The 27,086-nt window shown below is 47.8% G+C and overlaps 1 protein-coding gene across 9 annotated transcripts in view; it reads right to left on the bottom strand.

The window, feature by feature from the left end:
- HM13 (histocompatibility minor 13) overlaps positions 1-6,122 on the bottom strand; it is a 40,168-nt gene extending 34,046 nt beyond the window's left edge. For 3 of the 9 annotated variants that reach the window (XR_014149125.1, XM_081833032.1, XM_081833036.1), the window contains exon 1: positions 5,825-6,122. Coding sequence is in view for 7 of the 9 variants with exons in the window: in XM_081833032.1 (XP_081689158.1) it covers positions 5,825-6,007 (183 nt within the window). In the remaining 2 variants the exon portion in view is untranslated. The remainder of the gene's footprint in view (positions 1-5,824) is intronic. The other 6 variants (XM_081833033.1, XM_081833034.1, XR_004076239.2 and 3 more) reach the window with 5 other exon arrangements.
- Positions 6,123-27,086: the final 20,964 nt, after the last annotated feature.

Below are 27,086 nucleotides of genomic sequence, written 5' to 3'. Positions count from 1 at the left end.
TTTTTTTTTAAAGATTTTATTTATTTATTTGACAGAGAAAGACACAGCGAGAGAGGGAACACAAACGGGGAGTGGGAGAGGGAGAAGCAGACTCCCTGCCGAGCAGGGAGCCCGATGCGGGACTCGATCCCGGGACTCCAGGATCATGACCTGAGCCGAAGGCAGTCGCTTAACCAACTGAGCCACCCAGGCGCCCCAAAGCATTTTTTTTTAAAGATTTTATTTATTCATTAGAGACACAGAGATACAGAGAAAGAGAGAACATGAGCAGGGGGAGAGGCAGAGGGAGAGGAAGAAGCAGGCTCCCTGCTGAGCCAGGAGCCCAATGTGGGGTTCGATCCCAGGACCCTGGGATCATGACCTGAGCAGAAGGCAGATGCTTAACCATCTGAGCCACCCAGGCACCCCTCAATGTGGATTTTCAAACCGGATGCTCTTAGGCAAATGCAATAGCTCCCAAAACACAAAACATAATCAGTGTGTGTGTGTGTGTGTGTGTGTGTGTGAAGCTGACACAAATAGCAGAAATAAATTTAGCTTCCAGTGACATTCTGGACGTTCAGTTATCAGGGCGGAAGCAAAAGCAGCAAGGGAAGACAGATGCCTGGCCTCAAGTCATTGGCTCGGCCCGAGCTCTGGGAGGGCTGCTTCCAGGCCATGCCCCAGAAATGATCTGGGACTTGTAGACCATTCTGTTACTCTGTCACCCCAGCTGGAGACCCCAGGGTCTCCTCTTCTTTCCACTACATTCACTCACTCACCTACCTCACCATGACTCTGTTTCCTAAGCATTTCTAGAACTCACCCTCCCACTCCAATCCTGTGCCCCACTCCAATCTTCACCGCGACCACCTCACCAGCCTCCTTCCTGTTCTCCCTCCCACCCATCACTGACTCTGCCAGGAGCTCTTTCTGAAGCCTAGACCTGACTGTATCACACACCTTGCTCAGAAAGCCCTGGAGACTGGACTATTGTGTAGCCATTACACAGGAATTGAGGTCACTGCTGGTGGGTGTATAAACTTATACAACCTCTAGGGTGCATAATTTGGTAAGATCAATCTATATCAAACATGCACATAGCCTTTGACCCAGCAAATCAATTTCAAAAAAAAAACAAACAAAAAAATCCTACACACACAGACAAGTGTGAAGTAACAAACATATAAGGAGATTAATTTCAGCATGGTTTGTAAAAGACTGGCACCCATCTAAACAACCTGTGGAGGACTCTAAATCAGAGGTTCTCACATGAGCACAGAGAAAAATCGTCAGGAGGGCTTGTGAAAACAGACTGCCAGGTCCACCTTGAGTTTCTAATTCAGAATCTGCATTTCTTTTTTTTTTTTTTAAGATTTTATTTATTTATTTGACAGAGAGAGACATGGTGGAGAGGGAACACAAGCAGGGGGAGCGGCGGAGGGAGAAGCAGGCCTTCCGCTGAGCAGGGAGCCAATGTGGGGCTCGAACCCAGGACCCTGGGATCATGACCTGAGCCGAAGGCAGACGCCTAATGATGGAGCCACCCAGGCACCTAGAATCTGCATTTTTTTTTTTTTTTTAAGATTTTATTTATTACTTGACAGAGAGACACAGTGAGAGAGGAAACACAAGCAGGGCGAGTGGGAGAGGGAGAAGCAGGCCTCCCATGGAGCAGGGAGCCTGAGGTGGGGCTCGATCCCAGGACCCCGGGATCATGACCTGAGCTGAAGGCAGACGCCTAACGACTGAGCCACCCAGGTGCCCCCAGAATCTGCATTTCTAACAAGTTCCCAGGTGAGACTATTGCCGCTGCTGCTGGTCCAGCAATCACACTTTGAGAACCAGGGCTCTAAACAAACTGAGGGATACAGGTAGGATACCATGCAGCTGTCACAGAAGAACAAGACTGCTCCATATGTACTGATATATTTGATCTCCAACATATATTTGGTGAAAAAAGCAAGGCGCAAAAAAGTGTATTTATAACAAAATATCAGTTATACTGCAAAAACGGGGAGAAAGCATATGCTTATTTATTTGTAAAGGCACAGAATTTCTTGGATGGATATCCAAGAACGGGCTGCCTCTGGGAGGGAAACTGGGTAACTGGGTAGGATGGAGGCTTTCATGATGCCCTCTGCATCTCTGGAATTCTATACCACAGACATGCATTAATTACCCTCCCCGCCATAAAATAATGAGGCAGATCTGCAGGTACTGACAGGAAAATGACCAAGACACAGGGATTAAAGAAAAAAAAAAATCAAACTGCAGAGCAGTATGTACTGTAAAATCCCACTGTTACAAAAGTAAATTTACATTTGTGTATACACACAGGCAAACACACGTTTATATATACAAAGAAAAAGTTCTGGAAGGTTACACACCAAAGAGCTACCTGGGTTCCTTCAAGAAGTGGTACTGAGGAGGCTTTTCCTTTATACTTCTGCATGGCTTGGATTTTTTTTTTTTTTTTTACAGGTGCAAGTATATGGTCATTTTGTAACTATGAAGATGAACTACTGTGTTGCCTTCAGGATTCTGTCATGCAGAAAGGCTGCAGGCTGCCTGAACATCTTATGGCCTCCAAGGCCCTGCCGCGGAGCTCACATCACACTGTCCGCTGCCTCCCTGAGTGCACCCCGCAGTGCCATGCCTCCCTCTCTCCTGTTCTGCCTGAACTTTCGTCCATCCACGCAAAGGCAGCTGCGGCCTCCTCTGGAAGGCGTATCAGGATTCGGTTTAGTCGGCTGCTCACACATCTGTTTCTCCGTGGGGCGCTGAGCTCTGGGAGGGCAGGGCCTGGCCTTCGTTGTCCCAGCACCCCTGGTACCCAGCCCAGGGCCTGGCACAGAGCAGAAGCCCAGTCCAGCTGGCTGAGGGGCTCCTCTGAGTTACAGGCCAAGGGCCTTCGAAGTAATCTGATCCCCAGCTATTGCTTGGGCTGGGATTTGCTCCCTTCTGGGAACACAGGTCTCTGACAGGGATGGGCACCCCTCTAAGAGTGCTCCTCCTATGGCTACTTCTTCCCAACACACTCTTGGATGCCCCACCTTCTTCTCCCCATGATTTCACAATTTGCTCTGCCTGTTACGGACAACTTGGCTCCAGGGAGAATTCTGTCCTCACATGCCCTCTCTCAGCTGGCTTTAAGGTCTAACACTGGTGGGAAATCAAAACTCCTGGGCCCCCACACTAACTTTTCTCTCTCCTTGCCACATGACCAGGGAAACATGACTCGGGGTAGAAAAAGGGAGTTGTTTTTTGCCCAAATGCCACTTGCGTGGGTCTACAGAATCACCTGTATCAAGGACAGCCCTGGACTAGGTCTAGCAACACCTAGTTGTGCCCCTCATTGGCAGAGGGAAAGTAAGTAGTCATTTCTTTGACCCTCAGTTTCTTTCTCTGTACGACAGGAAAATAAAACTGGTTCCATCTGTAACATTCAGTTACTGGGAGAAGCAAAGACAGTGAAGGCTTTGTAAATTTCAGAATATCCTGGTTATTGGTGGTGGGTCTGGCCATCTGCAATTTCACGCAACCTGGAGGAGATGGTGGGGGTGGTATTTAGAGGCTACGGTGGATTGAAAGCTCTTCTATGCATACCCTCTGTTCCTGTCACACCAGACCTTCCGCCAACTCCTAAACTGTCTTTTTTTTTTTTTTTAAGATTCATTTATTTGAGAAAGACAGAAAGTGCACGAGTATGAGCGGGAGGGGGAGAGAGGAAGAGAATCCCAAGCAGACTCCATACTCAGTGCAAAGCTGGATGCAGGGCTCGATCTCACAATCCCAAGATCACAATCTCAGCAGAAACCAAAAGTCAGATGCTTAACCGACTGTGCCATCCAGGCGCCCCTCTCCTAAACTGTCTCGTAGCGCTGCTTACCTGGTTTCCTCTGCCTGGAATGTCTTCTGGCTGAAATTCTACCTCTGCATCAAGGCTCAAGCCCATCTCCAGCACAAAGCCTCTGTGCCCTTCCTCAGGTGTTGAGGTGCCTCAAACTTTCTCCCTAAACCCCACAGCACTACTGTACTGCAATCACATAGCTAGTTATTCCTCCTCTGTCCAGGCACCTAAAGTCCTTGGTGACAGGGCTCTGACCCACTCATTTTTGCATCCCCCCCACCCCCCTGGTCAACAGTGGAGGTTCAGGAAATTCTGTTGTTGGTAAAATGCTTTCTTGAGACTAGTGATCCTTGTGTAGAAGACATCAAGGAGAATTACTCAGTTTTAGGAGCCCCTCAGATCAAGCTGCCCAGTTCATGCCATGGTGTTTTTACCTCCTTTGTCCTAGTCTATTTCAGAACCTTCCCCTGCACCAAGTGTTTGCCAAAAAGGGATGGCAGGGAAGTTGAAGGCCACCTGAACTCTGCTTAGAAGAGGCAGAATAGAAAGGCAAATAGGGCCATCTAAGCCCTGCCTATTTCCCTTTGTGTCTGCCCACAGAAGGAGCCAACAGAGAGTTCTCTATCTTGGGTAAGGAAGGTGGCAGACCTCAAGTTGGGTAATGTTTTGAAAACCTATACTCGAGCAGTTTCAAAAGTGGCAGCTGCTTTGTGGACCTTCCAACTTTGGGTAAGACAGCTTCCGCTTAAGTTCAACTTCAGGTTTGGGTAGGGGAGGAGCTACAGATTAGGAGGGGAGAGGGTGCCAGGAAGTGAGGGGCCACTGGTGCTTCCTGTGTGGGTCTACAGAATCACCTGTATCAAGGACAGCCCTGGACTAGGTCTAGCAACACCTAGTTGTGCCCCTTATTGGCAGAGGGATCGTAAGTAGTTATTTCCCCACAGGGGCCGGAGAGGACGTAATAGGGAAGAAGATGGAGGGTGGGGGGAGATGATGGGGTCCTCCTAGGTGTCCAATGGGACATATGTTGAGGAAGGTCAGGAATGGGTCTGGCCTGCTCTCAGAGGCCAACAGCAGCTCAGCTGCTCAGCACGTAAGTCCAATTTCGTGGAAGGCCTGTCTTAGGGAGCACAGGAAGAAAAGCTACTTTGAGGTAAGGTTGGGGTGAGGAGCTGGGAACAGGGCCTGGGCTCAGGCTAGGACAGGTGCACGACTGGGAGTGTCTACCAGCCACGGAGGGCAAACCAGCAAAAGAAGGGGTCTATGCTTGGTTAAAAAGAGAGGCACTATGGTGCCAGATTCTGAGGGACTGGCTGAGTGAAACTGGTCTGAGAAGTGAGGCAAAGAACTGGTGCCTGAGGTGGGGCTATATCCTTGGATTAATTTTTTTGAGGTGGCGCAAGGGCCTGATCTGGAGGTTCTAGAAGAGCACACTACGGGTCACAGATTCCAGTTAGATAGGTGTCACAGTTTCAGGATGGGTCTGGATGCTAGAATTTGCCCTAGGGTGGATGAGGCAGGGTTCCCAACGGAGGAATGACAGGGGATTGTACCATTCAGTTGTCAGGACCAGCGCCCCATCAGGTACAGACGGGGGTTGACCCGGAGCCCAGGAAGAGGTGTCCCATATGGGATGAGCAGCCAGAGCAGAGGGTGGGGCCGGTCTGGCTGGGTCCAGCAGGCTCAGAACAATACACCGCCCGAATCGCAATGTGAACCTGACAGTGTTTGCAGCATGATGCACAGAGAGAAAAATGTGTCAGGGTCCGAGTGGGGATAGAAGCCGGCCCCTATAAGAGAAGGTGTCAGATCCCAGAGCACCTAAGGCCAGCTCCCGGATGTGGGCTCGGGGTGGGGAAGCGGTGGTGATCCATGCCGGGAAGGGTCAGCGTCTGGGGAGAGGAGGTGTCTGCGCGGGCGGGAGGAGGGTCCTCGTCAGTCACGTCACGGGTGGGAGGTGGGAAGCGCGCGCGGTTTTGCCTCCGACCCTACCTTGCCGCGGGCGCAGCGCACGGAGCGCAGGGCGCCGAAGAAGATGGGCAGCAGCGCCATGAGCAGGAGGCTGCCGTAGGCCAGCGCGATGCCCTCGGGCGTGGAAGGCGGCCGCGTCGTGCCGTTGGCTGCGCCGCCTGCCTCGGCGCTGCCGTTGTGCGGGTCGCTGAGGGCCGAGTCCATGGCGACTCTGCGCTCCGGGTCCGACTCCAGCTCCAGCCGCCGCAGCAGAGACGCAAGACGGGAAGACGGGCGCTGCGGGGAAAGCCACGTTCCCTTAAAGAAACAGGAAGTGACGTGCTGCCCTCGCCGGCCCGCGCCGCGCACGCGTGCGCGTTCACGTCTCCCCGCCCGCGCGCCCTCTAATGGTAGCGGAGGGCCGGGCGACCCGTTGCTAAGCAACTCGTGATTGGTCGGGGAAGGAACACTGAACCACTGTGCTGGGCATCCATCCCGAGGGAGACCTGAGGATCCCATGCGCCAGTCCCAGCCGACTTCCTCAATCCCAGGCTGTTCCGCTCCCCACAAGTCCTCATCATGATAACTAAGAATTTGTTCATTCATGCATGATTCATCCAATATTTAACTGTTCCTTCACCCCTTAAATATTTGAGTACCCCGTTATATGCCAGACGCTGCCCTAGGCTCTGCGGACACATACAGGCAAAAGTCCGTCCCTATACTCGTGAAGCTTGCATTTTTAATGCGGTGGTAGGGGAAGGTGTTGGGAAGACAATGAAGTGAAGAAAGTAAAATATGAAGTCTAGGATATTCGTGTGTACTTATGTATTATGTAGTATGTTAATGGACATAAATAATTCAGAGACCTCCCTCTCTAGGAATCTAGTTCACTTCTGCATTTGGCTTGGGCCAGGGTGGTTCCCATCAGTTCCAGAGGACAAAAATCAGGCGGTTGGCTCTGCAGATGGACAGTCCTGTGGAGCTTCCAGTGTATGTGTGTCTAGGGCTGAGGAGAAGGCGTGGGTAGGAGTAACCTGAACTTGGGCGCAGACCCATGCTGTCCGGGGCTCCTGGCTATGCAATTGCTGCCCTAGTTAAAAGCTGGGGAAAGTATGTGGCAGGCAAACTGAGAAATTTGCACCATGCAGACACCTAGCACTGGAGAAACTTTGGGCCAAGTAGTGGAGACAAAAGCATGCTCTCCAGGAACCCAGGAAGTAAGCCAACCTGAAACCAGGAAAGGAAGATCCATTCCCCTCCAATGTCCCTTTAGTACACTGTAGTGAAAAAGCTTAACTGTGTCATCCGGAAAAGGAGAAATACTTAGAAGGCCCAACTCCGTTAGTACAGAGCAGGCAAAAAGACTGGATTTAGAGCTGAGAAGCAATAAGTTGATGAATGACACAGAAGGTATAAAATCACATAGCCTGGTCCAAGCTTGACAGGTGGTGAGGTGGGGTTGGAGCATGGGGTTCATGGTGAGGGCAGACAAAGGTAAGGACTCAGACGACAAGAGTTTTTTTGTTTTGTTTGTATTTGTTTTTAGAGGGCGGGGACAGAGGGAGAGGGAGAGCGAGAATCTGAAGCAGGCTCCACACCCAGCAAGGAGCCCTAGGCAGGCCTCTATGCAGCGCTCGATCTCACAACCCTGAGATCATGACCTGAGCTGAAATCAAGAGTCGAGTCGCTTAACCGACTGAGCCCAGGTGCCCCAGACTATAAGAGTTTGAATAATAGGGTTGTTTTGGGGCACCTGGGTGGCTCAGTCAGTTAAGTGTCTGACTCTTGATCTCAGCTCAGGTCTCAATCTCAGGATTGTGAGTTCAAACCCTGAATTGAGCTCCATGGTGGGCGTTGAGCCTATATAAAAAAAAAAAAAAAGTTGTTTGCCTAGTATATGCCAGGCACTGAACTAGTAACATGTGTGTGTAGGTGTGTGTGTGTGTGTGTGTGTGTGTTTTATCTCCATAACACTAGTAAGAGATGATTGGTCCCATTTTACAGATGAGGAAACTGAGCCTCACAGAGGTACGCTAAACTAGCCAGCCCAGGTGACACAGGCAGAAGTGGAACAGGAGACTCTTGAACTCAGGTCTGTGGGACTCCAAAGCCTTTGCTCTTTGCAACAGTCCAGCTACACAGGAGGCTAAGGAGTCTGGACCAGAATAACTTAGTTCTGGGCAGATGGTGTACAGTTTCAGGCTGTGTTTTTCAATAAGCCGGACATGACCTGAATGGATGGATGAAGGCAGTGTGCCTGATGAATTCATCCATCAATAATTCAGGCCACAGGATTTGCCCAGCAACCAGGCCTCACGCCTCTATGCTTCCTCATCTGAGAGTACATGATTGGAAATTGGAGACACTGCTGCTTCCCCCTAGGCTGAGCATTTGATTTAGTTTGTTCTAGGGGAGATCTGGCCATCTCTCTTTACACTCCAGACTGGGAGATTGTGAATATGACCCAGGGAACTAAGGGGGTGACCCACGTTCAGAAAGATCCTGTCAAGGCTTCTGGAGGGTTGGATTTCTGGCTTGGAGCAGACCTGTCTTGATATTATCTGAAAACAGGGATGAGACAGTCTGCAGGTGGGTGCCCTGAGGCTTTATCTGCTGAAGCCTCCTACATGGGGTTACTTTCCCAGAGGATATTTGAACTGGAGGTCAAGAACAGAGCTTGTTTAGAGCCTGGGATAGTTAAATTACCAAATATTTGTTCCAGAGAAGGATGCGGCCCCATTCTCCTGTTCACTTGTTCCTGTATCCAGTGCCTATGAATGAATTTCAGATTTTCCAACTTTTTTCTCATATATGCTCACACACACACACTCACCCACACTTACACATACTATTAAATGTTTAATTACTTCCAAAAATAAAAAACAAAGATCATGAATGGATGCTGAAACTGTTGTAAGGTTGAGGAACAGGATATCCATACAGTCTTAGAGCATCACCCTACAGATTACCTACTAATTACAAAAGGAGGAAGTTTCCTTTACAATGGAGTGGCCAAATGGGATGGGATGACATAAAATGACAGGCTGTGCTGTGATGTGCCGGACACATCACCTGTGCAGTCTTCTTGCAAAACATGTTTGACCCACATCCACTCAGGAAGGAACATCAGAAAAAGTCAGAAAAAATACAGACCATAGAATATTCTACAAGACAACTAGCCTGGCCTCTTTAAAAATGTCAGCGCCGTGAAAAAAAAAACAACAAAAAACCTCCATGGGGATTGTTACGGATGAAAGGAGACAAGTGTAAAGTACCATCTGTGATTGGATTCTGGGTCACAACCTTTTTAAATAGGCTGTAAAGAAAATTTTCAGATGAATGGAGAAATTCGAATATGGATTGTTTGGGCACGATTGTATTGTGACTGTATGACCTTGCTAATCGAGGTGTGGGTAGCCCCATCAGCATCACCTGGGAGCCTGTAAGCAACGCAGAATCTCCGCTCCACCCCGGACCTACTGGATCTCCAGCTGATCCACATGCACACTTAGTCTGAGACATGCTGATGTAGGAGAAGCTCCTTATTCGAGGGTGGTACATGTCTGCCTCAGGGCCCAGGTAGCCCCATGTTCTTGATCATTGTGAGAAAATGGGCAGGCAAGCAGTAAAACTGTATAAATGTTTACTGTTCTTGGGCGCCTGGGTGGCTCAGTTGGTTAAGCGACTGCCTTCGGCTCAGGTCATGATCCTGGAGTCCCGGGATCGAGTCCCGCGTCGGGCTCCCTGCTCAGCGGGGAGTCTGCTTCTCCCTCTGACCCTCCCCCCTCTCATGTGCTCTCTCTCAAATAAATAAATAAAATCTTTAAAAAAAAATGTTTACTGTTCTTATTCTCTGCCAAGGCCACAGGGCCCTCACATATATGTGCTCAACAAGTGTTTGTATATGAATGCATGAGTATATTGTTCTCTCCATGTAACCTTCACTTTCTCACCCCACAATCCCTCAGAGCTTGAGTCGAATGTCAGCTCCGTGTCGGGTTCCAACGTCGGGGAACCCCAAGGAACCCCTATATTTCTAGCAGGGTGGAGCGGGCATGAGTGCCCCAGGGATTTTACTAAGATCAAAGAAACAGGGAGAAACACTTTTGATGCCTCCACACCGCCTTGCCTTAGGGCTGGAATCCTCTTTTGGGAAAATCTTTTTGGAGGCCTAAACTGCTCATGTGAATTATTTTCAGCTCCACCATCCTAGAGGAATTCTCACGCAGGTCTATGAGGGGACATATCCAAGGATTTCCAGCAGCGTTTGTTATTTTTCTTGGTAGCAGGAAGTGAGAGCAAACCTAGGTGTGTGTCGCTGGGAAAAGGATTGACAAGATGTTCTGGTTGTATACTCTGGGATGCTGGGCAGCAGCAAGAAGCAACCATCTCTGAGCACGCTCAGCTGGGGTGATGCTGCCTCCTGGTTTGGGGAGGACAGTTAGGCTATATGCCCTTTGCCCTGGCCTGATTATTAATAGAAACGCTTGCACTCTCAAAAGGGTACCAGTTGGCATGATAATGTTTGGTCACTTTCACGGATCAAGTAGAAGCAGAGCCCGAGATGAGGATTCTTGTTTAAGTGATTCTGAAGGGAGTGTTCTTGGGAGGAAGAGGGTGTGAGGGAATGCAGGCGATAAAAGGCTAAGTGAGGAGCAGGTCTTGGCCAGAGACTCCTTTCACTGTGACCCCAAGGAGAGCTCTGGGGCACAGACCACACCACAGAACTGTTCCTACTTTGAGACCAGGCCTCCTGTACCCTGTACAGGTCAGTCACTGGCCACAGTGTAGGAGTCCAGGGCTGAGGTACCCTGGCTAGTTGGCTCCTGTGTGACCAAGGGCAATTCTCCAGAGAAGGTAGCCATTGTGAGCGGCTTTCAGTCAACACTCCTAACAGCTGGGGGTTGGGCCACTGTCTAGTAAAGGGGATGTGGGTGGGGCACCAAATGCCTTCCTTATAATCCCCCTAACCTTCAACAACATGTATAGAACTTTAAAATGTGGAACTGAGCATTAAGAAATGTGTGGTATGATTGCATAAAAGTACGTATCGCATAGGAACATTGAAAATCTAACAAGAATATTTACATATTAAAGAATATACATCAAGCCTATTAGAATGGTTCCCTATAGAGGGATGGGAATGAGAGTGGGAACTGGGGATTAAAACAACAACAGGGGCACCTGGCTGGCTCAGTCGGTAGAGTACACGACTCTTGATCTCGGGGGCATGAGTTCGAGCCCCACGTGGGGTGTGGAGATTACTAAAAATAAATAAACTTTAAACAACAGCAACAAATATACATAAGTAAAATAAAACAGGGGCTTTGTCAGAAAATGGTGAAGATAGTCTGCCCTGAAGGAATGAGTGCGATGAACTCATCCCTCTGCTTCTGAGATTCAAAAAAGAAAATGCATGGGGCACCTGGCTGCCTCAGTTGGTGGAGCATGTAACTTTTCATCTCTGGGTCGTGAGTTCAAGCCCCCCGTTGGGCATGGAGCCCACTGAAAAGAGAAAAAAAAAAAGGAAAATACAAGATCTTTGAAGACTTTAAGAAAAAACTGTCATTTCAGAGTTCTCTTTGTTCTTTGTTGGGTTGGGGACAGAGGCTGGATTTGCGAAAGGAATGACAAGTGCCCTTCTGACAGTGGGTTGGATTCTTTGGTTTGCAAGAGCTAAAAGCCTGGCTGGAAGCACTTTGGGCAAAGGTGGGACTGTTTGGCTCTTGAACTCCAAGGAATTTGTAAGTAACTGAACCACTGGACCGCTGGACAGGACCCGCAGGGACGGAGCTGGGCCTCAGTTACCTCCAGCAACCAGGGCATCTATGCTGCTGAATTCTCTCTGCTCGTCTCTGTGTACTGTCTTTATTCTCTTTCATAGCAAACCTGTGTGCAACAAATGGCACTGTGAGCTGACTTAACATGTAATGATTTGCCTTAGGAACCCGGAGGCCCCTGGGTTCATGAACCCTCTTGGTTCAGTGTTGTCATGATGTCCAGCTCCACTGTCAAAAGGCCTCTGGGGTGGGTGAGACTTCTAATACAACAATCTGAGTCGGGGGTCAGTGGGGATTTCCTTAATCACGGGCAAAGCCATGGGATGTTGGAGTGACAAAATGTTAAGGGTCACAGGATGTTAGCATCCCAATGTGCTCAGGGTGAAAGTGTGATTGTCTTGGCATTGGTACTTTCCCTAGGGAGGGCACGGAGTATATGTTGAGTATGGGAAGATAGCTTGACAATCTGCATGAGCTGAATGTGAGACCCTAAGAACCCTGGATGGCAAGTGTGGAAGAAACAGAAACGGCAGACCTGCTTTGTGTTAGAAATGAACAGGAGGGAGAGAAAGAGATAAACAGAAGTGAAGGGGAGGATGGAGGAAGGATAGGAGCCAGCAAAATGGCCTGAGTCTGAGACACCATGTGGAGAGAGGGGAAAATTCCCGCTGGGCTCAACACCGAATGGAGTGAGGGGCTACCAACTGAGGAGAAACACTTTTGGAATCAGAGGATATCATGAGAGTTCTGGCAGCTGAGTGGGAAATGTATTGGCCAGAACAAGAGAAATAGACCAAAGAAAAGATGCTAGTGGCTTTGGCTAGGCGGGGCTGGTGGAGATGGAGACAAGCGGGTGTGATTAAGATACACTCAGGAAATTTCTGAATTAGGATTTCATTTAGAAAATAGAATTAACAAGACTCCCTGATGGGGTGTAAGGGAGGAAGAGAAACTGAGTCCTGCATTTCTGAACTGAGCTACTGGATGATAAAGATGCCATTAACGGAGAGAGGGAAAATTTTGGGGGGCCAGGCGTCCTCTATCTTTCTCCTTCAATTTGGTATTCTGTTTCTGTGGGAGGCTGCGGCCTCCCTTCCGCTAATGTCCTCTCCTGCCAGCAGAGGGCAGCCTAGGCCAATGAACAGGCACAGAGTGGGCGGCACCGGGATATCCCAGATGGTCCTAGGGACACTGGCTATGGAAATGCTGTTGCCTGGCTTATGGAAAAGAAGTAGGTCTGCTCTGAGGCTTAAATCCAGCCTTTGACTTTGAGACCAATCCAGACACAGAAATCTGGGGGCTCTCCATGTCCAAGGCTGCTGGACCATCCAGGGCCGCATCATCTCTTCCAGGCTATTTCAGTAGCTTTCTAATTCATCTCCTGGAGACCCCTCTGCATCTTGTATCTTTGCTTGAAACCCCTTCAGTGGTCCCCCTGCTCTCATGATAATCTCATGCTCCTCACCATGGCCTTCAAGGCCCTGCATACACTGTCCCGGCCAAGATGTTTAGCTCCATCCCTTACTGCTTCCTTCTTTTGCATCTAGCTCTTTTCTGCCACAGGTCCTTTGCACAGGCTCTTCCTCCCTTCCTGGTCTTCTCTCTCCCCAATTTTCTTTCTTTTTTTAAAGTAGGTTCCATGCCCAGCACAGAGCCCAACGCAGGGCTTGAACTCACGAACTAAGCTGAGATCAAGAGTTAGACACTTAACTGACTGAGTCACCCAGGTGCCCCTCTCTCCTAGATTTTCTTTTTTTTTTTTTTAAGATTTTATTTATTTGAGAGAGAGAGAGAGCACGAACAGAGGGGAGGGGCAGAGGGAGAGGGAGAAGCAGGCTCCCAGCTGAGCAGGGAGCCCGATGCGGGCTCGATCCCAGGACCCTGGGATCATGACCTGAGCCGAAGGCAGATGCTTAACTGACTGAGCCACCCAGGTGCCCTCTCCTGGATTTTTTAGCTCCTTCTCACGAGTCTTAGCTTAAACGTTACCTTAAATTCTTTTTCTCAGCATCTTAAAAAAAATCCTCATAGCACATAACACTGTAGTGCGTGATGTGCTAAGTACCAGGATAATTTGATAAATCAATTTGTGTTTTTTGTCTCTATTTTCTCCTTTTCTTTCTGTATTTCTTGCCTAGGGAAGGTTTGCTCATAGAGTTCAAAGCAGAAGTTGCCTCTAAGACTCTTTCCTTTCTGGCTTCCATTCTCTATACGTTTATGGTGGAACAGATAGGGAACAGATAGGCAACAAGTGGGTGGAACGGATAGGGAAACTGTCAGCTCCCTAGGTCCAGTCCTGCTCACAGATGTGTTTTGTATGACCTTTACCATCACAGGTTCAACAACTGTTTTCACTCTGCGGTCAAAGTTAAAACATAGAGCAATTTCAAAACAAAAATTTGGATATTTGGCTTCTCTTGGACATTTAGGGGATCTGGCAATCTCGGGCTTGCATTTGCATGGGATGGGCACTAATATTTATTGACTACCTACTGATGGCAGGCCCTGTTCAAAGTGCTTTCTCCCGTGAGGTTGTCATCCAGCTAGGGACAAGTATTATTCTTTTTCATGGCTATAGAAGCAGGCACAGAGTGGTTAAGTGGCTTGCCCAAGAACTCACAGGCAGTTAACAGTAGCACCAGAAGTGAACCCAGGCAGCAAAGCTCTAGAATGTGGGCTCCTAACCATTAGGCCATGCTGCCTGATAGCAGTTTTGTGGGCTGAGCTGAGCTGCCCCCTCTAGGCAGGGCACGTGTTCTCTAGTTACCAAGCTCCACACTTTTTTTATTGTTGAGTGTGTAAATTCTTCTTTTTTTTTTAGCATTTTTTTTTTAAAGACTTTATTTATTTGACAGAGACAGACACAGCGAGAGAGGGAACACAAGCAGGGGGAGTGGGAGAGGGAGAAGCAGGCCCCCCGCAGAGCAGGGAGCCAGATGCGGGGCTCGATCCCAGGACCCTGGGATCATGACCTGAGCCGAAGGCAGACGCTTAATGACTGAGCCACCCAGGCGCCCTGAGTGTGTAAATTCTTGTTGTAGGGAGAGTAACTCATTTCTTCTGAGGGCAAGGACAGCGGGAGACACAAAGGTACAGAAATCCCCAAGATAGTCTTCTTCCACACTGAAGAGATATTATTATTTTTTTTTTTTAAGATTTTATTTATATATTTGACAGAGAGAGAGCACAAGCAGGTGAAGTAGCAGGCAGAGGGAGAGGGAGAAGCAGACTCCCCACTGAGCAGGGAGCCCGATGCAGGGCTCGATCCCAGGACCCTGGGATCATGACCTGATCCAAAGGCAGAGGCTTAACTGACTGAGCCACCCAGGCGCCCCTTCTTCTTCTTCTTTTTTTAAACTAATCTCTACCCCCAACATGGGGCTCAAACTCAAGACCCCAAGATCAAGAGTTGCGTATTCTTCCGACTGAGCCAGCCAGATGCCCTGAAATTAATTTGGTTTTTGAGAAAATAAAGAAATGAGTATTTCTTGCACACTTGAGTTTGGGGGTTAAGATTTAGATCTGATGCAACAATCTGTAATTTTTTTTATTATTTCTGCTTTTATGAAGTTTCCTTTTTTGGTTTGTCTCTTGCTTTAGACTGTGAGCCCCTTGATGGCAGAATGATGTACAGTATTCACCAGTGTTCACCCTGCACATCTACTGTCTAGAGAGCACCAGGCATATAGTAGATGCTCAATCATCATCCTGGTAATTATAACACACACTCAGGGGGTACCTACTTCACATATATATATAATAACTAACCCGTTTGATCCTCATGCCACCCTATGGGCAGGCATCTTCATTGTCTTCATTTACATGTGGGGAATCTGAGGTACAGAAAGACTAAATAATTTGCCCTAGGTCACACAGCCTGGGTCATGCCTAGTAAATATTCATGAATGAATGGATGAGGGACTGATTCCTGGCATGCTCTCTTTGGCCCCCAGGCTGTCCCTCATCCTACACAGCTGTGTCCCACAGTGTCGGAAGTACATGGGTCAGACCCAGGCAGGAAACTGTGTCAGGGAGTCCTTGAGGCAATGTCCTCACCTTAGAACTGGTGATTGATCATTTTTAGTCACATCTGGCCTCTCCATCTAGGCTCTTCTCTCTTTGTTCCCAGCATTATACCTACACTTCAACATACCAACCCCTCTTAAGCACCTAGATTCTTTCAGCCTCCCTGCTTTGGCTCAAGCTCTTCCCTGTGCTGGGACCATCTTTCCAATCCTGAGATTCCATTCTTCTAAAAGGAGAAACTGGGAAGGGAGGCCAGGTCTTTAAACCATGTCATTCTCTGGTAATACTAAAACACTGGATTGCGTCTGGTCTCCAGCAGCCTTATGATGGTGGTGATGCTGGTGGAGGCCGGAAGAACAGTATCCTTTGTGCCCATCTCTCTGGTGGGAATGCAGAGTCCCAGAGAGAAGAAGGGGCTTGGTAAAAGCGAAGCAGGGGATCAGATTCAGAGCTGCGCTAGAACCTCGGCTGCTGGCCTCCCAGCCCAGAGCCCTTTCCACAGTGGGGCAGTAACTCCATTTGGCGTTACACAGAGAACAGGGCCTGAGCGCCCAAAAAGAGCCCCTCAATTCTAATAATGCCCGAAATTCTGTCATTGGAGATCACTTCCTTTGGGGGGCAAGGAGTGTTGAAGGCTTTTCGGTCTCTAGGGAGTCCCGACTAATGATGAAAACCCCTGTGATGAGTCCTACACTAAGCTCATGTCAGCCTGTTCCCAGGAGGATGATCTGGCTGACAGGCAGCCAAGGGTGAGATGCCGTGGGAAGGAGATCCTGACTGAGGCCTGGAGGAATGTGGGAAGCACCAAGGCAGGCAGAAAAATGGGTCAGGGGTGGGGGTGTCAGCCAAAGGGCAGGACAGCTGTGAGATCATTGGCCTGGGGACTCAAGAAGCCGGGCTTCACCATCGACTTGCTGTGTGATGTTGGGCAAGTCTCTTTCCTCCTTGGAGCTCTGATCTGGGTCAGTGCGGTAGAACAGAGTTGCTTCTGGTTTATCTTAAGGCTCTTGTTGTCAGGAAGTTGGGGCCCCAGGTGGTGGTTGCTATGACAACCTGTGGAGGTAGTGACCAAGGACACTGTTGCCATGACTATGATCACAAGGTCCAAGAGCCACTTGACTGGCTTTCAGTTCTGCCTCGAGACAGTTCCCTCCCTGTCACCTCCTTCCAGCTCCCCTAAAATTCAGCATTTGTGGGGCCAGAGAGGTGTCAGGAGTCAGGGACCTACTCTGCCGTGCTTTGTCTTCTACTGACGGGCTAACCTTGGCTAAGTCTTTGCTTCTCTCCGGGCCTTTTTCCACATCTGGAAGATGAAGAGGTTGCCCAGGGCCCTTTTCACTCTAGATTCCTATCAATTTGCCTTTACATAAGAGACGAAGTTTTAAGCCAAAGGGTTGCTTCCGGGAATGATACGAAAAGTATTAACAACTGTTATGACCATCACTCCCTGACCTCCCCACACAGGCCTGGACTGCCCTGCCAGGCAGGCATTAGCCCTTTACCAACTAGAAGTGGGGAGGGCTGGCTAGACCCAGAGGAGGGTCCAGAGCAGCCGGTATGCTTGAGGGGTATGTGGAGGGCACCCAGGGCAGGGGCTATGAACAACGAGTAGGCAAATACCTAAATATTTTGACAACTGGTATGGCCATACCTTGGCCTACTGGCTGAACATGAGCCTCTGCTGTATCTATAATGGTGGAGTTATGGCACTGTGAGTAGTGAAGGGAGACTTTCTGAGCAGAGGGACCACGCTGATGTCATAGAGATCAGGCCGCTGAGGAAGCTGACGGCTCTCAAGCGCTGCCCTCATTGGAGAGCGGGATCGATCCTTTTTCCTGGTCGCTCACTGCACCTTCTGACCACGTTGTGCACATTCCTTGGAGAGCCAGGGTTGCCAGCGTCTCAGTTCCAGGACGGCTGATGCCCAGACCAGTGGGGAGGGCACAGCAGGAAATGGCAGAGCAGGGGGGCCCAAGGAGGAAGCAGAGAGCTCGGGGGACACCTGCCCCTCCTCTCCCAGGAGACCAGGCCCTGGGCAGATGCCAGACCCTTGGCCTCCGGGATCTGTTCCTCTCCACACACCCCCAGCCCGCTTGTCTCTCCCAGCAGGACTTTGCAAACAGCTTCTCCGGATGGATGGATGGATGCGGCTGCTCCCTCCTCCCTGCACACTTTCTATTCCCAGCCCTGAGCCTCCGCCAGAGTTCCTCAGGAAAATTGGCTGAAAGAGACATTTTCCATAATCTTGACTCCTCTGCTGGGTAGCTGTCCCTGCCTCCACTCTCTCCAGCCGGTCACCAGGACCCAGAAGGAGGGGAAATACTTGGTCAACTGGTTGCTGCTCCCTGACCCCTTAATTCTGTATGTCAGTTTATCTTCATGGGCCTCAGTTTCTTAATCTATGAAATGAGCTAGCTACCCTGAGAAGCAGGCTTGGGAGTCAGGCTTTTTTTTTTTTTTATATTTTATTTTTAAGTAATCTCTACGCCCAACATGGGGCTCAAATCCACAACCCCAAGATCAAGAGTTGCATGCTCTACCAACAGAGCCAGCCAGGTGCTCCAGGAGTCAGACGTTCTTGATTTAATCCTTAGCTCACTAACTGTGAGCTACTGTGTGACTTTGGACAAGATCCTCAACATCTTGGAGGCTCAGTTTTCCCCATCTGTAAATAGTGTTCTCTCTTACTGTTGTGAGGATTAATGAAATAAGCTGAGAAAAGGATTTAGCTCAGCGCTCTGCCCATGGCAAGTGTTCAATGAATACCTATTTTTTATTAATTAATTAATCAGAGCCTACTTGGTGCCAGATGCTGTGTTAGGGGCCTTATGTACCCAATTTCTAATCCATACAACACCCGTGCAAAGTGCTTGTCATCCCCTTTGTAAAGCTGAGGGTCCAAAGGTTCGGAGAAGCTAAGTAACATGTCCAAGGTCACAGATATCAAATGGCTGAGCCAGAGGGATTCAAACTCAGATCTGACTGATTCCAGATTTCCTATTCTAACCAAGGCTCTGGTAACTAAAAGAAGGAACACCTCTCTGCTTCAGGCAGATAATGAAGAGCAGAATGGCTTTGCTGAGATTTTAATCCAGCCCTTACAAACTAATTTCAAAGCTCCAACTGGGGTTTTGGGCAGCTAAGGGGCACAGTCATTGAGAGGAATATTGTTTAACTTTGTTACAATTAGGGAAATGCAAAGTAAGCAATGAGGCATCTTCGTTTCCAACCTTCCCTCATCCTGTGCCCAAGAAAATGTCAAATGAGAAAAAACTAGTGATATCTAATGTGGTTGATGGTGTGGGGAATTGGGCATTGTTAGTCTGAATATAAACAAAAGCAGTCCTTTTGGCGGGCAATTTGGCAGTGTCTGACAAAACATAAAATGTGCATGTTCTTTGACCTAGTAAATTTGCATTTGGTAATTTTTCCTCTTCATCCAAAAATATTCACTGCCACCTTGCTTGCAAGGGCAAAACATTTACGGTAACATAATGTCCTTCAGAGGGTAGACTATGTACATCCATATTGTGGAATATTTTATACCCATGAAAAAGAACAAGGTAAAAACAAAACAAAACAGACAGAAAGCAGAATAGACACAACACGATTATAATCAGAGATTTCAACATGCCTTTCTCAGCAACTGGTGAAACAGTAGGGATAAAATCACCAAGCACATGGAATACTTGAACAGCATTTGTAAATTACCTTGACCTAATTGACATTTTAGAACACTACACCCAGTAATGGCAGAATGAATATTATTTTCAAGTGCACAGTGGAACATGGATCATGATAGACCAGATGCTGAACTACAAAACAAGTCTCAAATTTGCAATCAAATTAAATTAGAAATCAATGACCAAGAAGATATGTAGAGCCCTCCTAAATATTTGGAAATTAAACAACATACTTTTGAATAACCTGTGGGAAGAAGAAATCACAGGGGAAGTTAGAAAATATTTTGAACTGAATGATCATGGAAACACAACACTCCAAAATCTCTGGGCTGTATCTAGAGCAGTGTATAGAGGGAAATTTATACCTTTATATAAATTATATAGTTTTTTTTCTAAAATAGCTTTAAATGCTCATATTAGAAAAGAAGAAAGTTATCAAATAAATGATGCAATTTCCTATCTTAAGAAGCTAGTAAAAGGGGGTGACTTGGTGGCTCAGTTTGTTAAGCATCTGCCTTCGGCTCAGGTCATGATTCCAGGGTCCTGGGATTGAGCCCCACATCGGGCTCAGTGGAGAGCTTGCTTCTCCCTTTCCCACTCCCCCTGCTTGTGGCTCTCTCTAGAAAAAGAAAAACAAAATAAACCTCAAAATTGCGAGGTAAATTTATATGTACTGGCAGGGCACATTGAATTAAAAAAGCAAATTATATCTAATATATACATATCATGGCAGAGATTGCTTGTTAGCTCTCAATGTCCATTCTCCCCCCTTTTAAACAAAGAATCCCTGATTTTGAGCTGAAACATGACTATCAGGATAAAATACATTTCCTACACCCCTTTGCAATCAAATGAGGCAATGTGACTAAGCACTGGCCAATGAGATGTAATCAGAGTCATGTGTTATCTTCTGAGTGGCTGTAGGCCCCCCCACCCAGCTTTTTGCTCCCTCCCACTTCCTGCTGGCTGGATTGTGGATGTTACTGTTACAGCTTGAGCTGCATACTGTACTGAGGGTGGTGGAAACACGAGATAGAAGGAGTCGACTCCCTGCCATGCCAACTTTAGACTGCCTGCTTCTGGACTTCCTTTACAACGAAGGAGAAATATACTTCTATCTTATTTCCATCACTGCTATTTTGGGTTTCATTCCTTGCAAACAAACTTAGTGCCAATGCATATAACTATGATTCCATTTATGTGAAAAATAGCAAACAAACCTATATATGTAGATCAAATGGATGATTTTGACTTTGGTACAGAAATCCCCAAGATAATTTGCTTCTGCACTGAAGACATACTTTTTTTTAAAGATTTTATTTATATATTTGACAGAGAGAGAGAGCACAAGCAGATGAAGCAGCAGGCAGAGGGGGAAGGAGAAGCAGGCTTCCCGCTGAGCAGGGAGCCCGATGTGGGACTCGATCCCAGGACTCCGGGATCATGACCTGAGCTGAAGGCAGACACTTAACCGACTGAGCCACTCAGGAGCCCCTGAAGACATATTATCTTACGTAACAATAAGTCCAGAGGTGGAGCAGCTTAATTCAGTGATGGGTGATTCAGTGACTTGACTTCATCATCAAGGACTTGGGTCCTTCCCATCTTTCTAGCTTGTCATCCTCTGATTAGATCCTGTCGCAACTGGGAAATGTGGCTACAGGCCCAGGCATCACAGTCACACACACTTCAATGACCAGTAGAAGGAAAAGGATGGTTTCTTCCTGCTGTAGCTCTGTTTGTTTATTTTCCAGCTCTTTTTTTTTAATTACTATTCTTTTTTTTTTTTTTTAAGATTTTATTTATTTATTTGACAGAGAGAGACACAGCGAGAGAGGGAACACAAGCAGGGGGAGTGGGAGAGGGAGAAGTAGGCTCCCTGTGGAGCAGGGAGCCCGATGTGGGGCTCGATCCCAGGACCCCGAGATCATGACCTGAGCTGAAGGCAGACGCTTAATGACTGAGCCACCCAGGCGCCCCTCCAGCTCTTTTTTAAGAGCAATTTTTTTCTAGAACCTTCCAGCAAAACTTCCTTCACGTCTTATTGGCCATAGCTGGGTTGTAGGTCCATCTTTAAACCAATCTCTGGTTTAGAGCAATTGAGATTTATTTTTGATTCATTCGAAAAGAGAACAACCAAGTAAAATCGTGGCTCTGACAGTGTGGAAGAAAAGAAAAGAAAAATAGCCACATGTTGGATATATATATATATATATATATATGTAGTGGGCTGAAAAATCCACAAAGATATCCCAAACTGCTCATGGTGGGAACCCCCCGGGGGAGAGGAGTGGGACTGGGGAGAAAGGAGTTCTGCAGCAAATCCTAAAGTTGCCTCTCCGACGACCTTCCCCACTTCTCCTTTGCTTATAAAAGCCATCTTGTTAGGGCAACAAAGGGATGAATCATGACTGGCCTAAGCCAGCTGTGGCAACCTCTTTCCACATAGTTGCTTTCTCAGCATCCCCTGCAGCTAGTGGTGGTCATGAGGATGCTGTTTGGCCAGGGAGATATGAAGGGAAACTGCTGGGAGAATGATTTCCCCTTTGATAAAAAGAAACCCTTTCTCTGACCTTTCCCCTTCCATTCTTGCTTGGGATACTGGTGTGAAGATGTGATGCTTGGAGTTGTTGCAGCCATATGGCAACCATGAAGGAAATGCTGAGAGAATTATGGAGATGCAGACCCAGTGTCCTGGCATTTTTAAGGCCCCTGGACATCTTGTTAGAAAATATCCTTATAAGGATTTCTGTCATGTGTAGCAGAGGGCAGCTTAACAGATAAATGCATTTTTACTTTTTACCATATATTTTCTGTTGTTTTGATTTATTCTGATAATTAAGATGCATTATTTTTGTAACTCAAAGTTCATTTTAAAAAAATATACTACTTGGCATTGGGCACCTTTCGTATCCCAATAGGCTTGAAGAGGCACTCTTGCAAAGGGGTGGGGAGGAGTTAAACAAAGGAACAAGCTGTTCCTTATAATGAAATATTAGCTTCATAGTCTGAGGGTTGACCTAGCAGATGGGGGGAATGGCTGGGAATACATTGCTCTATTTGGGTTTGACCAGAGGTTACAAACTGTGGGCCTCTGGTTGGAATCTGGTTGGTGGACATGTTTTGCTTATCCTGTCCAGGGTTTTTAAAAATTAAAATTAGCAATTAGTATTTAAGAATTGGGATACTTCACATAAATATCTGGCTTGCTGGCTTTCTTGGAAAAACTGAAATATCAGGCAATGCTGGTTTCATTTCCAAACAGTAGTAATTGGCAGCTTCAGTCTGTCGCTCCCTTTACGCAAGGCAGGTGCTTCCGGTGGGCCGAGATCTTGGTGCTCCCTAATGTCTGCCTCTCCAGTCTATTTCACTAGCTGACTCTGTGAGCATTTGTGTTAGTGACCCCCGGGTTTGGGGTTTAGGATTAATGCACACGTGCATGTGTATGTATGTAGGATTCAACAACTGCTTTCTAGGCAACTTGCCATGTACAAGGTATCTATCCTCATTCACACATGAGGGCAGATCTTGAAGAAGGCTGGATTCGGAGTAAGCTGTTCTCTAGGCTGTTCTGTAGGACCGGAAGAGCTTAGAGCACCCTTGACTGCCCTGCTGCATCACTTGGGGTCTTAATCCAGACTTCTGAAGATGCCCTGCTGGGGGAGCGGGGATTCTGAGGCAAGACCTCCATCTGTGGCTAAGGAGTAAGGTTTTCTGAAAGGTGGATGGAGATTTGCCCAGTGGAGTTCTGAAGAAGCTGGTGCTCCTGGAGAGAAGCATTAACCCGAGGAAGGGAGGCAAGATCAGATTCTAGGAACAGCGTTCTACTGCCCCCAACATCCCAATAGGAGGGAAGCCCTTCAATTTAGGGTTTTCTCTATTTATTCATTAGAACAAGACCGAGTGTGTGTGTGTGTGTGTGTGTGTTGGGGGAGAATGCAGAACCAGCCACCACCTTGCCACATCTTCCATTCTATCCTGCTGTGATAAGCAGGAAACCAGTTCCCCAAAACGTCCTTGTTCTAATCCCTGGAACCTGTGAATATGTTATGTTACATGGCAAAAGGGAATTAAGGTCACAGACGGAATTGTTTGCTAATCTGCTGACTTTAAACCGGGGAAATTATCCTGGCTTATCCAGGTGGGCTGAATGTGATCACAAGGGTGGGGAGGGAGGCAGACGAGGGAGAACCTGAGAGATGGAAACAAGAGATGGACTTGGCCTGAAAGTTGTTGGCTTTGATGATGGAGGGAGGGTCATGAGCCAAGGAAAGTGGTTGGCCTCTAGAAGCTGGGAAAGGCAAGGAAACAGATTCTCCTCTAGAGCCTCCAGAAAAGAATGCAGCCTTGCTGACACCTTGATTTTAGCCCAGTGAGACCCACGTTGGACTTCTACTATACAGAACTGTGAGGTGATAGGTTTGTGCTGTGTTAAGCTGCTACATTTGTGGTGATTTGTTACAGTAACAACAGGAAGTAAAGACACCAGGCCACCTGGAGGGGCCACGTGTAGGTGCGATCCCAGCTCACTGTCAGCATCAACCTCCAGACTTGTGAGGTGACTCCAGTCACTCTAGTCTTCAAGTTTCCCAGCTGAGGCCCCAGAGAGGGGCTGTACCTGGTCTGCCCTGCCCGAATTCCTGACTCACAAAATCTAGAAGCATAATAAAATGATTGTTTTTATGCCACTAAGCTTTGGGGTTGGTTCGTTAGGCAGCATAGTAACCGGAACGGCGACTATCCTAGCCTTGAACTTGAACCAGATGGAACTGGGGAAAATTGCATACATTGCTGAACCCAGAGCTCCCATCCCATCATTATTATTATTATTTTTTTAGAAGATTTTATTTATTTATTTGACAGAGACACAGCGAGAGAGGGAACACAAGCAGGGGAAGTGGGAGAGGGAGAAGCAGGCTCCCCGCTGAGCAGGGAACCCAATGCAGGGCTCGATCCCAGGACCCTGGGATCATGACCTGAGCTGAAGGCAGATGCTTAATGACTGAGCCACCCAGGTGCCCCTCATTAGTATTATTTTTAACTGAACCCTGATCTGAACAGAAGGGAACATTACTGAAATTGAAACTGAACCTGTATATTTTTTCAAGCTGTTGAACGAGAATATTCAAATATTCTTGAGACAGAGACAGTCACGTGGAGAATTCTACCCTAACGCCTTCACTCTGTATATTTTGATTTGCCTAAAGCCACATGGTCGTGGCAGAACTGAGAGATTCTTAGTCTTTATAAAGCAGCCAGCTGTGATGCTCTTTACCCTCCTTCAGAGCACGCACCCTTGTCAAAGTTTGCTGAATAAAGGGAGGCTTGAGCTGCCCCTAGGAGATGGGAATTTCCCACCATCCAAGGACAAGCAGTGTGAGCCTGAAACTGATTACGTGGCGGGGGGTGGGGGGTCCCTGAGTGGAAGCTTTGTGCCCTTTGGCTGAGAAACTGGAACTTTCCATCGAGGCCAGTGATCCTCAGTAGTCAAGCAGCCTGGCTGGGGTGTGCTGGGTTCCAGGTGGCCTTCATCTCATCTGGATCAGGCCAACACAGGAGGGACTCTGAAGAGCCTGGGGGCCCCTCGGGAGACATTCATCTTTCCAGAGCTTTATAATTTTTTCCATAACAGTACTCTCCCTTCAAGGTGGAAAGTCCCAGCTGGCGGCTGAGGATCCTCTCAATGTGTTTTTGTTTTCCACCCTGCCCCCAGTCCAGGCAGCGGGGTGCTGGGCAAAGTCCCCTTCTCTTTTATACCAGCCTGCTCCAGACTTACTGTACTGACAGGTGGTGTAATGTAGCCCATAACAAACCACAGGACTAGACGTCCCTGGTTCGAATCCTGGCTCTGCTATTTGCTAATTGTGCAACCTTGGCAGGGGTTCTGGACCTTTCTGAGTTATGGTTCTCCATCTGAAAACTGGCATGGTGATAATATGACCAGTCTTGAGGATTTAATATACGAAGAGCACTTAGAACGGTACCCAATACATAGTAAGAGTGATGTAATTGCTTGCTGTTATTACATGCCTTTGGACAATTCCTCTCCTTTCTCTGGGCCTCAGTTTCCCTGACTGTACAATGAAGAAAGCAGTTACAACCTGACCTGAGTGCAAATTCTGACGACCCTTTCTAGGACAGATTTCTTGGGTTTTCTTAGCCTCAATCTGTTAATCTGCTCATCTGTTAAATGGCAGTTATTAAGTAGATGGGTGCGGTGATAATTAGATGAGAAAATGTATACCAAGCATGTAGCATGGGACCTAGCACATAAAAAGAGCTAAAACAGCAGTTTTGTTTTGTTTTAATGGATGAGAAAGAACTTTCTAAACTATAATGGGCCATGTCCCTGGGAGGAGTATTGTGGTTTTGTCACATGATTTCCCAGCTATGCCTTATCCACAGACTGCTAGAATCAGAGAGGTCAGGATTGGAGGGGCCATTTTACAGATCACTTAATCCAGTCAACAGATATTTACTGATCACCTACTATGAGCCAGGCACTGTTGTAGGTGCTGGGGAGAGAGCAGCACCAAGGGCCCTACCTTCATAGGGCTTTTATTCCTCTGGGGGAGATAGACAGTAAGTGGGTGAGTCCATGAATAGATGATACAAGTTCACATTCAATCCCTTTATTTTACAGATGGGAAAACTGAGGCCTAAGAGGGGAAGAGATTTTCCTAAAGTCCTCCAGTGTCATAGCAGGAAAAAGACTTCCAAGCAAGTCTTCACAGTCCCAGAATATCCTACCCTTAACAAGGCCTGGTTTCCTCAAGGTCTTAAGATATGCTATTGGGAACCAACATTTACTGAATCTTTCTAGACACAGTTTTAAGTATTTTACACATCTTAAGTCATTTATTTTTTTTATAGATTTTATTTATTAGAGAGAAAGCGCATGGGGAGGGGTGCGGGGAGGGTGAGAGGGAGAGAGAGAAGCAGACTCCCCACTGAGCAGGGAGCTCAACTCGGGGCTCGATCCCAGGACCCTGAGATTATGACCTGAGCCGAAGGCAGACGCCTAACGCCTGAGCCACCCAGGTGCCCAATATCCTAAGTCATTTAATCCTCACATCAACCCTGAGGGAGGGAATTGCCATGAATCCTATCTTATAGATGGGGGAGCTAAGAAACAGAGAGATGGAGCATTGAACACAGACCCTCTGGTTCAGGGCCCATGACCTACCTCAACCACTGAGTTGTCCTACCATCCTGGCTGCATGCTCTTCCTTCCCCCTGACCCTGGTCTGTGCTCTTTCCTTCTTTCTTTCCTCCCCTTCCATTCCCAGTCCTGGTCTCAAGGACTTCTTCCACACTCTGAGTAGCCTGGGGTAAGCCCCCCCCACCCCGGTTCTCAGTTTCCCCATTTGTGGACTTTGAGGATTGCACTGGATTATCCTCAGGGCCTTCCATGACCACCCTGATTTTCAGCCCCTTATCAGTTTGTAATCATTTTATTCACTTGTTTTCTAGTCTGCTTTCCCCACCAGATGGGGGGACTCCAGGGAGCAGCATCCTACTGCTTCTGTTCACTTGTATCTCCCTAGAGCCTGGCACTGTGCCCTGCACTTAGTACGCCCTCAATAAATATTTGTGGGTGAAGAAAGGAAGGAATGACAGCGATTACCTGCAGTTTTCTCAAAGCCAGCTCCTGTGCTCTTTCCCTGGCCCCTCTTCCTTTCTCAGCCTGTGGGCCCCCCTCCTCCCCTCCCTCCCTCTCACCTCCCAGGGCCAACTCAGGCCCTCCATCCGGCCTGCATTTTTCCGGGTTTGATATCATTTTTTCCACTCTCCGGCTGCTGCCGGCTGCCT

The sequence above is a fragment of the Leptonychotes weddellii genome, chromosome 10, assembly GCF_054177405.1.
Source record: "Leptonychotes weddellii isolate Sample4059 chromosome 10, ASM5417740v2, whole genome shotgun sequence".
Taxonomy (NCBI): Eukaryota; Metazoa; Chordata; class Mammalia; order Carnivora; family Phocidae; genus Leptonychotes; species Leptonychotes weddellii.
The sequence above is the reverse complement of the archived record's forward strand: the minus strand, read 5'-3'. Positions and strand labels throughout refer to the sequence as shown.